Source organism: Gobio gobio (assembly GCF_949357685.1).
Source record: "Gobio gobio genome assembly, chromosome: 1".
NCBI classification, from domain to species: Eukaryota; Metazoa; Chordata; class Actinopteri; order Cypriniformes; family Gobionidae; genus Gobio; species Gobio gobio.
In genome coordinates, this window is record NC_137097.1 from 76,959,411 (window position 1) to 76,974,949 (window position 15,539).

General features: G+C 36.4%; 1 protein-coding gene across 2 annotated transcripts; it reads left to right on the plus strand.

The window, feature by feature from the left end:
• Positions 1–1,446: 1,446 nt before the first annotated feature.
• On the plus strand, positions 1,447–15,053 carry tefb (TEF transcription factor, PAR bZIP family member b). 2 transcript variants are annotated; one of them, XM_079814866.1, is made up of 4 exons: positions 1,447–1,648; positions 6,527–6,889; positions 8,796–9,016; positions 11,547–15,053. In XM_079814866.1, exons 1-4 carry the CDS (start codon positions 1,561–1,563, stop codon positions 11,760–11,762), a joined length of 888 nt encoding a protein of 295 aa, XP_079670992.1. In that variant the 5' UTR covers positions 1,447–1,560; the 3' UTR covers positions 11,763–15,053. The 2 variants fall into 2 exon arrangements, with proteins under 2 accessions (XP_079670992.1, XP_079670991.1); XM_079814865.1 differs by lacking the exon at positions 1,447–1,648 and adding an exon at positions 3,071–3,781.
• The last annotated feature ends 486 nt before the right edge of the window (positions 15,054–15,539 follow it).

Sequence of the window (15,539 nt, forward strand, 5' to 3'; positions counted from 1 at the left end):
GCAGAAGTACAGTAATCACTCATGTTTTGTTTCTAGTACAAGCAAGCAAGAACACTACATTTGATGTTTTACAGTACTGTCTTTTCTTTTCTATTTCATAGATAATTATTTTTGATGTTTAGTTTTATAAATAAACCTATGTTGTGATTGTACTGTAGTTTTGCATCAATATATTAAAAACTTTGTTCAATGATTCCACTGTGTCTGTAGTATTCTCTCTACTACTGCAGTACTTTTACAGAGATTTACTGTACATGTAGTACCATAATGAAACCTGTATCACTTATTTTGTTCTACAATATTTAATGATTGTACGAACAATAACACAGTGAAACTATCAGTTGCTTCTGTGTGGGTGATCTATAGTTATGTTTCAATGGTATTTCACAATAAATTTGTTTTTTGAACCAATGATTGTGCAAGTGCAAGATTTCTTTAAAGATGTGAATGCACAATGTAATGTTTTGAACATTAGATAGCCTGTGTTACAAGTGATAACCGTTTTGTGTCTAGAGTTGTGAAAAATGGTATCAAGGTTCTGAAAATAGTAACTAAGTGATTGTAAAAAACTGTAATTACCTTGATCAAAACTGACAAACATTAACAAGACCTTTGTTTCAAAATATATGCAATAATTTTAGCTTTTCTAATTTGCTACTTAAATCTACAACATTTTTTTAAAAATCGAATATTAAATCAAATGAGCGCAGAATCAACTTCGCGTCACGGATCAGACACATTTCCACGAGCATCTTGAAAAGCGGATGTTTTTGAAAGTGCTGAGGCAAGTTTTGGTGCCATCTACTGTTTTAGAGGAAAATAAAAACAAAAGAGCCTTTAGCCCCGTTGTACCCTATAATTTGTGAAATTGTGTGGCTTCTAAAAGCATTTTAATGTATTCTCCTTCAATTCACAATTCAATGCTCAATTGTTGTTTTTATTTTTTATTTCCAAAAATTTAACATTTTAGAAGATACAAAATGTTTCACATACTGCTTTGAAGAATTCCATAACATCATGAAACATTAATAAAATGTTTAACATCAGGTATTGTAAGATTAACTTTAAGGGTAACATGGGGTTGGGGACAAATATAAACAAAATTATAGGAATGCGTTAAAAAGTGTACATGCTTGCAAAATCTAATAGCTTTTTGTTTCTTTGAGGGTAATATAGATTCAATATAATATTTCACTTCATTTTTAAATGCTATAAAACATGTTTTTTAACTGAAAATGTACATTTATGGATATGAAATTTGGTCTGTTTATCTTTACAATAATGCCTAAAAGAACATCTTTCCACTGTTAAAAAAAAAAATTCCATCAACATTTCCAACAATAAAGTCAAGTACATTTTGCCCAAAATAAACGGTTTACCTTTTGTGTTTTTGTTGAGCGAACTAAAGGTACGTCACGTGGTTTATTTGCATATGCATGAGGAGGGGGCGTGGTCTGAAGCAGGCACGCAGGTCTGACGTTTGTTTTTAAAATGCGACACAAAGTTTGCTGAGATTCTGCTTCCTAGTCCGACTTTATTCAGTGAGTGCTGAGCTCCGACATGTCTAACATGAGAGATTTTACTCCGAGAGACATACAAGTTTTCAAAACTTACCTGGAAAATCCCCTCCTGTCCAACTATGACAGTGGTAAGAATTCACTTATTTTCTGATACATGCATTTTCCACTTTCCTACAATGTGTGTTGTTGTATCATAATAGGACTGTTTTTAAAGTGTGAAAGTGCATCACAAATGTAATCAGAGCTCGAGGGTTTTAATGAGTGTTTTATTAATGACAAAAGCTGAGAATAAAGACGTCAAAGTGAACTAACACCTGTAAACGGATCATGGATTGGTGTTTATTATCCTTGTGAAGTTTAGTAACAAATAAAAAGTCGTATTTTCTGTTATTAAATCCTCTGTATTGTAAATACTGTACTGTATACAGTACAAGTGCCGAATCCTCTGCAGTTTACACATGAAGCACAAGTCCATGTGGAACAAAATGTTCCTTTCTAACCCTGTGTGTATTTACATATGCAATGCTATTCTTTGCTCGTCAGATTTCAATATAACGTTTTTTAATACTGCAAGTTAGTTGTCAATTGCATGAAACACTGACCTTGTACCATGTAAAAACCAAAACAACACAGTATTGTTTGTAAAGGTAATGTTTGTAAGTAAGTAAAATGTGTAAATTTGTAAAATTCTGCCATTATTTTTCATCATTTCTTTGTGTCTACTGAAACCCGTATGACTTTATTTCATCTGTGAAACACAAAATTATAATTTTTAAATAATAAATAATGATGTTAAATATGGACTGGGGCTCCAAAATGTCAAAAGGGCATCATAAAAGTAGTCCATATAACTTTTTATGTGACCCCGGAGCACAAAACCAGTCATAATATCACAGGTGTATCTGTGGCAATAGCCAATAATACATTATATGGGTCAAAATTATCATTTTTTCTTTTATGCGAAAAATCATTTGGATATTAAGATCATGTTCCAGGAAGATATTTAGTAAATGTCCTACCGTAAAAATATATATAAAAAATATTATTAGTGGTAATATGCATTGCTAAGGACTTCATTTGGACAACTTTAAAGGAGATTTTCTCTATTTTTCTGCACCCTCAGATTTTCAAATTGTCGTATCTCGGCCAAATTATTTCTTATCCTAACCAAACATACATCAATGGAAATATTATTTAGTTTTATAAACCTCAGTTTCAAAAAATGTACCTGGTTTTGTGGTCCAGCGACAGACACACACACACACACACACACACACACACACACACACACACACACACACACACACACACACACACACACACACACACACACACACACACACACACACACTGCTAAACTATGTAGGACAAAGTTGCTGTGTGGAATGTGTTTTCCCAGTCTACTCCTTGTTATTTGAAGCATCTGGTTCATAGGGAACAGCCCTGAAACCGCACGTGACCGTAAACACCTTTTGTAGTGAGTATAAATACACGCGATGTCTTGACGCGCTCCCGATCAGCTGTACTCCGCACGTGCAGAAGCCCCGCCCACCCAGCGTGGGCTCGTGCACACAGCACGTGTGGAGGCACGAGCTCGCCTCTATGGGTGGAAAAACACAACTGCACATCTTTGGTCTTTAATGAAGACGTTTTTAAAGTACCAAGAGGTTGAGTCTGAAGTCGTATGGATGTATAATGCTTACAGTTAATTAACTTATGGAAATATACAAGTAGTTTGGCTTTTTTGCGTGTTGTTGAGTCATGATAATGGGTCTATTTCGCCTGTTTCCCGTGTTCAGGGTCACTATAAGGACGGTCTTCGTTTGTTTTCGAAACAAAGAGACTCATTCGCCTCGTTTCGCTCGTTGTTGTGGCGCTGAGTGTGAAGGGATTGAGAGTTGACCAATCAGAAGAGCGTGGACGGTGTATCTGTTTAAATATTCATTTTCCGTTGGCCAGACAACCAATCAGCGCATCCAGCGGGGCGTTCCTCATGAATATGTGATCGCTTTGGTCAATTCGCTGGAGTGGATCCGCTACGGTGTTGTTTTTGGCTGTGTTATCTCAAACAGGAACAGGAGGTTTAACGGATATAAGCGACAGTTTCATACATTTCTATATTTTCCAGGGTAATATTGAGCTAATCATGCCCGGACAGGCGTCAGTAACGGTGGCCGTCGGTCCTCAGAAATCGTCCGCTTTTGTTTTAAAGAAGATCATGAATATTCCGCCACCAAACATACTTGCGGATCAAGACGACGGTAAGAACCACAACACTGCCAAAATGTAAATCAATCGTTGTGTTCAGTGTGTGTGTGTGTGTGTGTGTGTAGTCGTGCACTGGCTTCACCTCCACAGCTGCCGCGTTCATTGGTTCCTCAAAAGAACAGAAAGTTCCCTGAGAAAAAGTGCTGGTTTATTGACGGTATCAGATGGAAATACCGCGCTACTTTCATATAATATTATCATTTTCGTGTTTATACATGATCGTTTTTACAAGTTACTTAAAATATCATGTTACATGTCCATACAATCTTATTTCTGCATACCCGGTATGTTTTTAGATAACATATAAATAAATAAATTGTGCATGTCTAAGAACCGTGGTATTTACATGGTAACGTTACTTTTTATCAGTGGGTCAATGACATGGCGTGTCAGTTCTGGTGTCCAAAGCTCATAATATTAAAAATATACATTTTTAAATACACTACATTAAACGACTCGACTTCGCCCTCTTAAATACTCAAGTGAGTATTCATTATAAATAATTAATCTTTTAAGGAGCTTAAAAGTCATGGAATGTCATTCCGGGTAACTTCAAATCTGAATACAAAAATGTTAATAAAAGTATTTAAAATGTACGTTGGCATAATTGTATTGATGTTTTCAATGAAACCAACACATATAGTGATAATACTAAGCTTATTTATTATGACTTTATTGTGATTTTTCTAATGTCATTCCTGAATAATGACAATTTTGGACCATAATGCATTTCAGTATATCATGTGACAATACTGTATCAAAAAGAAGACCCCGCAGAAGCCCCAAAACATGTGCAAAGGCCTCTTAAAATGTTGATATTTTGACCTTTTCAATCTCTGGTGTACTTTGTAGCAATATCAGCCTTTTGGATAACACTATTAAAACATGTATAATGTATTAACCTTAACAATTAACCTTAAAGTGATGATAGCTAAGTTGTAGTTTTCCACAGGTGGTTAAGTTAGTGTCTGATTATAAAGATAAAATAGAGTTTTTTTGTTATCCAAGAATGGCAAAACAAATGTTGGCCAGGGCATGTCATCCATTATCCAGAATGATGTATAACTAGTTTTTAAATAATATTTGTGAACTTATAGGCATAGTTATTATGAGGGACTAGTGGATTAAATGATAGCACCACTGCTAGTCGACTTGGAAAATACTATTCGTTTACAATTTGCACATTGCATATTTTTACAAAGGCTACGTTTAAATTACCATAATGTCAATGGTATCTTGAAATTAATATATTATTTTGAAAAGTGTATGAGGATGGTTTTCATGGTAATCCTGAAAAATATTGCAGAATGTCCTTCTAGCTAACAATGACACAGGCGTTTAATTTAACCGATATTTGTGCGTTAGATTACACAATTCTGTTTTTTTATTGAGTAAAAGATAAAACAAGTCTTATTTACTTTATTGGAAAACATTTTGAAACATTTTCCAGCTTTTTTCCCCCGATCTGGTTGTGATTAAGTTATCACCAGCCAAAAATGAGCCCATGTCTATATGTAATCCCAAATTATTTATATTAATTGTGATTAAAATGCAGTTTTCCGAGCACCAATTGTTTGTTGAGCTCCAATTATGTATATGCCAACAATGGTAGAAATTTTATTAATTTCAAAATTCATTACCGTTACCCAGGAATGACATTTTCATGGGGAAAAAAGATCTGATTCACCAAAAAAATGGTTAATTACATTCTTTAATGAGCATGTTTTTGTATTACACACACACACAACTGTCTAATACGTATAGAAAGTCCTACATTTTAAATCCTTATCCGTCAATTGGGAATGACTGACATGCTAAAAACCATGGAAAAGCAAGTCATTATTATCATATTACCATGGTAATACTGTGGTTACTTGGGCATGTTCTGTGTGATAATACCATGTTTTTGATAAAGTACCATCAAAACAAGACTTTTGGCAGCATTACTGTATATTTATATCAAGTTACCATGGTATAATTATCTGATACCATCAGTGTAACATGATATTTTACCATCAGTGTTCCCATGGTCATGGAAAACCTGGAAATGAAATGGGGAAAAGGTGTGGGAACAGTGCACTAATGGCCAGATTCATCAATCATGTTCAAAAAAATGAAAATATATATATAATCCATTACATTAACAATGTAAAATGTACTAGAAGCAGTGTTGGGGGTAACGCATTACAAGTAACTTGAGTTACGTAATATTACTTTTTCCAAGTAACTAGTAAAGTAACGCATTACTTTTCAAATTTACAACAAAATATCTGAGTTACTTTTTCAAAAAAGTAACTCGTTACTTTTTCACATTAGTTTGACTGACAGCTCTCCTGCCCCCATGTTGAGAAAAATAAGTGCAGAGGCGTTAAAAAGTAACGCAAAAGTAACGTAACGCATTACTTTTCTTAAAAAGTAACTAAGTAACTCAATTAGTTACTTTTTAAGGGAGTAACGCAATATTGTAATGCATTACTTTTAAAGTAACTTTCCCCAAAACTGACTAGAAGTACTGTAATATTAGTGTTTTGCTGGGATGTGAAAGTCACCCGGGATCTGTAGATGCATCACATGTTTTTTTTTTAGTTATTAATCATGTTTTTTGTCAGCATCATGTGTCCATCTTGTGGTTTTACCACGGTAAAGACTGATCCGTCCTTTATGTTATAGCTGGCATTGACATTTCTACCGCATGCAACTTCTGTGATCCTTGACTAACTCTAGGTCCTCTCTCACAGATATCGAGAAGGAGAAGCAGGGTTCGACTGGCGATGGGACGTCCGCCGGCAGCGCCGCTTCGGGGGGCGTCTCCGCCTCTCTCACGCCCACCATTTGGAACAAGACCATCCCGTACGACGGCGAGACCTTCCACCTGGAGTACATGGACCTGGACGAGTTCCTGCTGGAGAACGGGATTCCCGTCACGCTGGAGGAGGAGCTGAGCAAGGGTCTGGAGGCCGAGCAGCGAGACTCGGAGGAGCCGGCGGAAGTCCCGCAGATGCCTGAGGAGGAGCAGGACGAAGGCGAAGGAGAGACCGACGAGGATTCGCTCTCTGTCAGCGATACGGTGGAACAGGAAGTGAGCGATGAGACGACGGCAGGTGAGGCGATCAACATTGTACATCTGATTGCACAATATATATTTATATTTGATAGTTATTTCTTTAGAAACAAGCTGACCCCTTCTAAATGGCTTCAGTTACGTCCCATCGATAGCTTTAATGTAGCTACTTTTTATTAGCAGCTTAAAGTGCAGCTAACTAGTGTTTCACTGTAGTTGAAATACTTTGAATTCACTAACAAGTAGGACTTTCCTTCTCAGAATTATGAGTTTTAAGAATTTTACTTTTAAGGAAAGTCAGAATTGTTAGAAATAAAGTTGCAATTAGAGATAAAGGCCTGGTTTCACAGACAGGGCTTAGACTAAACCAGGATTAGGCCTTCGATCAGGACATTTAAGTAGCTTTTATAAACATGCCTTACAAACAAACATCACTGGTGCGCATCTTAAGACAGAACAATGGCGCTGACTTAATGTAAGATATGTTGGTGCAAGTTGCTTTCAGTTAAAACAGCTCAAACATGCATTTTAGTCTGGGACTAGCCTAAGCCTTGTCTGGAAAACCGGGGGGGAAAGTCACAATTACTTTTTTTAATACGTTTTTTTTTTTATTCTATGGTGGAAACAAAGAAAAACAGAGCTGTGTGATGTAAACTCAGAATCTCACACGAACCCCAGTGTTAAATGAACACTCCTCAGAGTTTATTTGACTCCACACTCAAGAGTGTTAAAGTAACTCTGAAGAAGTATTAAAGTTAATGAGATAATTAAGAGATTAATTAAGTGATGATTGGGCATTAGTGATGAACACCTGATGATAATGAGCAGAATCACTGAAGGAGTTATAATTTTAAGTCATCATGATGGTGATCAATGTTTCCTTTAGTTGGGTTCTTAACCCTTGGTTTTATATAATTCATTTTTTAGTCACCACGATGGTGATCAGTGTTTGCTTTAGTTGGGCTCTTGACCCTTGGTTTTATATCATTAGTTTTTTTTTCTGGCTGAATTTCTATGGTGGCCGGGAGGGGACATGTTCGATTCAATTAGTTGTGTCTTGACCACGACATATAAACTCATGGGAACGTGATAATAAGTCATTGCCACACGATCCTATGTTGAGTAGGGTTGGGTACCGACCGTGGTACTTTTAAGGGCACCGACCGAATTACGTCGTTACTACCGATTCACATGAAATCAATCAAAAAATGTTATCCCTAAAGTACAGAAAAAAGTTACCGCTGGATACAGGTACCGGTTAAAATGTAAACGCTACCCAACCCTAATGTTGAGAGAACGAAGACTATTTCTCGTGGCCACGAGTTAAATGCGTAAACGACCATTACAACCTGGAATTACCAGATATGAATAGGCCTATAATAATTTTTATTTTTAATTAAGAAATTATCAGTATATTAACATATTGCCTATTCTATTTTGCATGATGGTGCCTATTAGGGGTGTAACTGTTCACTGTAAAAAAAAACAACCTTTCTAGTGATTTTAAGTCATAGGCTGCCTGCATGTTAACAGGTAGTAGTTCAATCAATCATCTCATCTCCTCTTTACTACAGTTCCTGTGTGAAATAAACACGGGTGAACATCTGAAGGAGTGTTGAAATGAGTCCTGTCTAGATTGAGCTAGTCTCCAGAGAAGCGCTAATGAACTAAAACCATCATCCCGAGACTGAAAATAGCCGTTTCTGGTAGCCAAAATGTCAATGCATCCCTAACTGTAACATGCAAGATGTCGGTCATAGCGCTCGTCTCTTCTCAGCGTAACCAGGATGGAGCTCGACCAGCAGTTAGTTTGACCTGCTGACTGACTGATGATCTTCATCAGGTTCATTGAGCTTGAAATATGGTTCTGTAGGAGGTTTAGAGTGATTATATCAGATGGTATATTACATCAGGCGATCCTGACAGACTCGTTCTGTTTCTACCAGACTCCAAAGACAAACCCGACCGCGTGACGCCGACCCCGATCGACCCGGAGGAGATCGAGGTGAACATCGCCTTCCAGCCGGACCCGACGGACCTGGTCCTGTCCAGCGTTCCCGGAGGAGAGCTCTTCAATCCACGGAAACATCGCTTCTCCGAGGACGAGCTCAAACCACAGCCCATGATCAAGAAAGCCAAGAAAGTGTTTGTTCCCGACGATGCCAAGGTGAGGCTGAAAATAATGTGTTTATGAACTGCTCACCTAGGCCTGTTGCTAGTGAATTACATGCGGTTATTTAGCAATCATGCCAGCTTGCTGTTTGGCTTTCTTCGCTGCTGAAATCCTGATATAAATGCACACTTCATTACTCACTGGATTAACACCAGAGCCAACATGAATCACTCTTCACAGTCCTCTTGCCTGATACTTCCAGCCAAATCTGGGATAAAATGTAGGACTGATCCGTCATGAATTGACTCGATGTGCGTTTGGTACCAATGTGGCTAAAAGTGTTCTAATCATCTTATCTATAGTGACTTATTCCCATGAAGACCATGAACTTGAACTAGGAAAACAACCATGAACTTGAATTAGGAAAATAACTAGACTTGATTTTGTGGTAGTGTTGACTTTATTTAGTCAATAATGAGCTACTTATTAATAACTTCTTAATATTTCCTATCATGCTTTTCCACGTTTGGGTCTAGTAGTGGAAACCAGGCTGGTTTCTTCACCGGTGGATTGACTTTTATCTGAGATGCCTGTGGAGACAGACACACTGAGCTCTGAGGTCGTTCATCACTGAAGTCTACTTCTGTTGACCCATCAGTTCATTTGATTTATTATATTAATATATTCATTATTAATCAAATCATGTCAGTATAACCCACCCCACAGTCCAACAGTCCATCTGGTTCAACACTTGAGTTTACTGCAAAAGACTTATAATCACTGTTATTAATATAGAGATATGTTTAAGATCACACATAAAAACAAAACTATATATATATTATGTAGAGAAATATCTACTTCTATTTCTATCAGTGTAATTTTAGAATTATTAATATGCTATTCTATTTTTTATTAACATTTTGAATTTGTTTTTATTTTATATTTTCCACTTCATTTTAGTTTTAGTAATTTTCTTTGTTTTTTTATTATTATTTTTAAATAGTATGATATTCATTTTAAATATTAAAATTATATATATATAATTTTATAATACATTTTATTAATATATAAATTATATAATTTAATAAAATATATACATTTTGTATATTTTATTAAATTATATAATTAATATATTTATTGATTTGTATGTATTTTGGTGAAGATCTACTACACTCTATCCATGATCCTGCAGAGAAATGTCTCTACTTTTATATTTGTATCAATAGTCTTATTAATATACTCTAGTAGTTTCATTAATATTTTTAAGTTTTAAGTTTTTTTTTTTTTCATTTTAAGTTAAAGTTTTAGTTATTTTCTTGTGTTTTTGTCTTTTTATAAATGTCTATTACTTTCTTTAAATTCAGTTTTAGTTGGTTATTTAAGTACCTCAAGTATTAAACTAATATATAATATACTTATTAAAACATTTATTATTATTATTTTATTAGGGGCCAAGCACCGAAGGACAAGCTATTGTAATCATTAGATTTCTTATTATTCCGCCATGGGAGTCTATGGCAGCCAGTGTTGCCACAGTTACTTTAAAAAAGTAATCCGATTACTGATTAATTCTTAAAAAAAGTAACTGTTACTTTACAGATTACTTGATTTTAAAAGTAACTAAGTTAGATTACAAGTTACTTTATTAGTTACATTCAGCAGCTGCCGACAACACCCCTGCCGCCTCAACAGAAAAATGACAACCGTTCTTGCCAACACTCACTTTATTGGAAGTGCATTTTTAACAGTAATGTCAACAATTACTGGTTCGGTGTGCACACTCACATTGGCGCCCTTTGTTTAGTCACAAGGCGTTAAAGGTCGGCGATAAACGTTCACGAACATCGTCCCGGTGTGAACAGGCCTTTAGAAACAAAATTCTGTTTGTCCTCAAGACGATTCGTTTGAACCTTATCGTTCAATTTTCCCGCCAAAAATCCTACTTTTTCAAACTCCTAGATGCTGTATCCGATTCGCACAAAAATTGAACCCGATCATCTTCAGTCAATGGCGACAAAAAGTTCTGGACTCGGAAGTATGGAAGTCGATTCATCAAACCGTTTTTGAATAACATGCAAACTAATTTTATGTAGTGCTTGCGAAAATAGACATAAGACTGCATCTCCGCAACGCTTTAACGTATTCAAACCAAACTTGGTACATGTCATCACAAGCATGACCTGAGGCAACATGCAGCGTTTCGGCGCAGCGCCACCTACTGGTGCAGAGATACAAAAAAATCCACATCAATTCCGTAGCTCTGCCACCTAATGGTCAAAAGTTATAAACAATTAAATCATTATTATTGACTATATTTGTAATTTTACAGCTATTTTGCCTAAAATGATCTTAATAGGTCACTCCCAGCCATGTCGGTATGTCTTCTTTCTGCTTGGCCATGATGCTTGCAGCTTTAATTGTTATTATTATTATCCTCAGTTTAATAACATTGTTTCTGAATGAAGCTATTTTTTCTCCACGCCATTAAATTCACAGTATTTTTAAATACCTTTTTGCTTAAAATCAGACTTTGTAATGTGATTGTTCCCGCTTTAACAAAGACTTTTCGCGCTGTTTCCCGCAGGATGATAAATACTGGTCACGGCGGAAGAAGAACAACGTGGCGGCGAAGCGCTCGCGGGACGCCCGGCGCGTGAAGGAGAACCAGATCGCCGTCCGCGCCTCCTTCCTGGAGCGGGAGAACGCCGTGCTGCGACAGGAAGTGGCCGAGCTGCGGAAAGACTGCGGCCGCTGCAAGAAGATCATGTCGCAGTACGAGGATAAATACGGCGCGCTGTGAGGGACACACTTCACCACGGACACTCACACCATTCACTCCGTTACGCAGCTGGGCCGTGTGGGAGGAGCGACGCGAGCGAGCACGCGTTCAATAGTGTTTCAAAGAAGATCTAACAGAGAAAGGGCACGATATAAAACACCACAGCATGACCTTTGACCCCTCATACCTCATTCTGCCCCTCTCGACCACCCCAAATGTGCCCCGAGCAGCGAGTTTAGAGCTCTTGATGAAGACGCCAACGCGGGCTGAGCGAAGAAGTCGGCAAAAGAAGACGCCAGCGAGATTCTGAGAGCGTGACGGTGACCTCGGCTAGTTTTCACTGTTTTCGTTATTCTTTAAACGAGTGGCGATCACGGGAGTCTGTAAATACGCTTGTGTCCGGGTCGTCGTTCTTCCAGACTGATCTCGCCGTGTTTGTGGCGTTGGCTGGGACGTATCTTCAGACCGGATCTGTTCTGCTTTCAGGGTTTAATCCAGGGCAATAACACACGACTCATCTTTACCTCAGACTAGATGTTTCTAACAAGTGGCCGTTTGTATTGTTTTTAAATGTCGGTGTTATGTTGAGATGAAATTATGTGCAAAATGTCTCCTGGGTTTTTTTTATTCTTATTAATAATGCATTCATTGATTATAGTAATAATAATAATAACAATGCATTTTTTTAGATCGCTCCATAAATGTGATTGTATTGTTTTGAGACATTAATCTCACTAGTTTTTCAAAGGGATGGTTTTTAAAAGTAATAACGTGCTTCCACGGTGTTTTATGGATTTTAACGTGGTTTGTTTTCAGTGCTCATAAACGTCATGAACACCACTTTCTTTTGAAGAAGCTATGAAAACGTCAGCATCATTTATTTTCATATATATTAGGGCTGTCATTGCCGATTATTTTGCAGAGTAATCGTATATTTTATTTAAATAAAAATAGACGCAAGCATTTAAAATACATATATAATAACGAGGCAATAATATTTGGTTCAAATAAAGTATCAAAAGCAAGTACTCATATTGTTTAAATACATATACATAATATAAACAAATATATTGATGAATGTGTGTTTGTGTATTTATATAGAAATAATATTATACACAGTACGCACTCTCATTTTGGATGCGATTAATCGCTTGCCAGCACTAATATATATGTTTTTTTTAACTAATGTAATGCGTAATAAGGATTGTGTTTCTGTAAAAACGGGTTACACGCACTTACAGGTGAAAATATCGCATTTTAACGAGTCGTTAGTGCATGATGATGTCACAGTGGGCGTGTCCTTCTCGTCCGTGTGTGTTTATATAAACTCTGTCGCATATTTTGGTATTTCTGTTGTGTTTTAAACGAGCGTAGCGTGCTGCTCTTTTTAACCCTGGTTGATTTTATTCTAATCCTGTCAGTCACTGTGTTTATAATGTACGAGAATGACGTTTCTATGCTTGTTTTTCTAGGGCTTTTTTTTCTTTTGTTGTTGTGTGATTTAAACTGAGACGTTTTTGTTTAAATCTGTTGTATAAACTCCAGACTATAAGCTCAAAATGTAGCAAACTCGTTTTTGTCTTTAGTAAAAGTACAAATAAAACAGTTAAAAGCTGCAGTCCGTGACTTTTGGCGCTCTAGCGGTTAATAAACTAGAACCGCACGAGTCTCGCGGAAGAACATCGCAGCCGGAGCTACTTCTCTCCGTTTATATCTATGGCGAGTCACGCAGGGACTGTGCTCCTCCGCGGCCTGGTCTGAAATAGTCCCAATATAAACACTGATTATAAGTGTACCATAATGATTCAGGGTAAGGCAAAAGCACGGTTTGGAAAATGAATTAATGTTGTACATTATCATTATATATTTTTTTGTAAATCTTGAACGCAAAAAAAAGTAACGGACAGCAGCTTTAAGTTGCATTTTTAAGAAAATAGAATTTTAAAGCAAAAAAAGTGGTGTTGTTTTTATATAAAAAGACACTTTCCTGTCTTGTAATGCAGTATGTTATGACTGTATCCTGTATCATGCATATTAATAAAGGAAGATATAAATGATTTGACATTGTTGAGGTCATCGATGGATCTGCGCTGTGATTGGCTGCTCCTGGTGGCGTCACTCACGAGCGCTAGACGTCCGCAGTGGCGAGCCCACGGTGATGAATGACCTGACGCGTGCACGCGCGTATCTGTGCAGAAATGTATATTTACGTTTACATTTATTCATTTAGAAGACGCTTTTATCCAAAGCGACTTACAACTGAGGAATACAACACAAACACAACGCGATTTTCGACTCCATTGTGCTTCTTTTTACATCATTCAATGTAAACACGCGCTGGACCGTTTAACGGTTCGTTCTAAAAACGCGGAGCTCAATTTAAAAGAAGTTCGGCTTCTAAAAACCCGCGTATTTTCGTTCCATTTTCCCGCGTTTGCATTTTTAAGCGCTAAAGCGCGTTCTGTGTGAACCGGTCCTGATTATATACAAAAACGTCTATCCTCTGGAAGAAATGGCGTGTGTGTGTGTGTGTGTGTGTGTGTGTGTGTGTGAGAGAGAGACTGCGTCGGATTCATTATTCTCAGCGTGATGTTGCATATCATCTGCTTCATAAACACAAAGATCTGAATGTCGAGCACATGAGTTCTCTCATTTAAACGGGATGATAAAGTCGCGTTCCTCATTCAATCTATAAACATTTACATATACATTTGATGTTAAAACACGTTTCTTTCCCCCGGACACTTTGCATTCATTCGCACAGACCTCAAGTTTTAATGTGTCAAAACATTCAAATTAATTTTTCGTCCATCTTATGTTTTTCCTCCCTCATTGAAAAAAAATTATAGGTACTTTGGACCAACCTAAACAAAAAGTTACTGTAATTTGTTACAGATAAATGTATGTGCCTCTAGTGATTTGGTTGAGACTTTAATATTAATCAAAATAGTTATTCTGAGCTAGCTACCATTTTTATTTTGGAAAAACCTACTTTTTACTATAACATCCCAGTATAATTTTAACTTTGGACTAAACTAATTTATTAAATTTACGCAAGTTAAATTTATACCTTAATCGATTTATTTTGTCATCATAAGACAAAACTTTACTTAGGTCGATATCCTTTTTTTCTTTTGCTTAGTTATATAACAACTTTTACCATGAACAAAAGCTTAATTTGCTTTAATATAAAATAAAAATATCAGCAAATGCTCAATTTAAATGACACTATAAATAAAAACCTTAAATGTTTATTGTGATGTCATTGTCCTATATAAAATATGCATCATCTTCTCATGTTGTCAAAAAAAAACACCCAAAAAATAAATAAATCCTCAAATGAATTATGCGTTTCTAAATGGTCTTTTTAAAACCTTACGTGTGACTTTAACCACATTAATGTAAAACTGTGTTGTACAGCTCTACCCAAATGTGGTGAGTAAAACTTTTCTCTCTTTAAGACTTGAGATATGTAAAATAAGAGAAGTGACCAAAAATATAGTTTGAGCGGTTAAAACGTCCTTTGACAAAAGGACCAGGATATCAACTCCATTACAAATGCCAAATACATGAATTTGACTGTGCTGAAAGGCTTAATAGTGCCTACATTTCTTGTATTACTTTAACAGTTAAACGAATCAAGAGCAAAATTAAAATATACAAATTTGTTTTTGGCCAAATTTTGGTGCCAGTTCATCAAAAGTATTATCTGATCGGATCCTGAAAATGTGTTGTTCAAAAGGAAAAAAAGGATTCTGGGATCAGATCACAAAATCCAATCATGGTTTTAAACTGGAT

Bases quoted from the DNA above. Each gene is read 5' to 3' on its own strand.
- tefb (XM_079814865.1), top strand. From the start codon at position 3,667: ATGCCCGGACAGGCGTCAGTAACGGTGGCCGTCGGTCCTCAGAAATCG. The intron at 3,782-6,526 runs GTAAGAACCACA...CCTCTCTCACAG, and splicing joins ACTTGCGGATCAAGACGACG to ATATCGAGAAGGAGAAGCAG. The intron at 9,017-11,546 runs GTGAGGCTGAAA...TGTTTCCCGCAG, and splicing joins TTGTTCCCGACGATGCCAAG to GATGATAAATACTGGTCACG.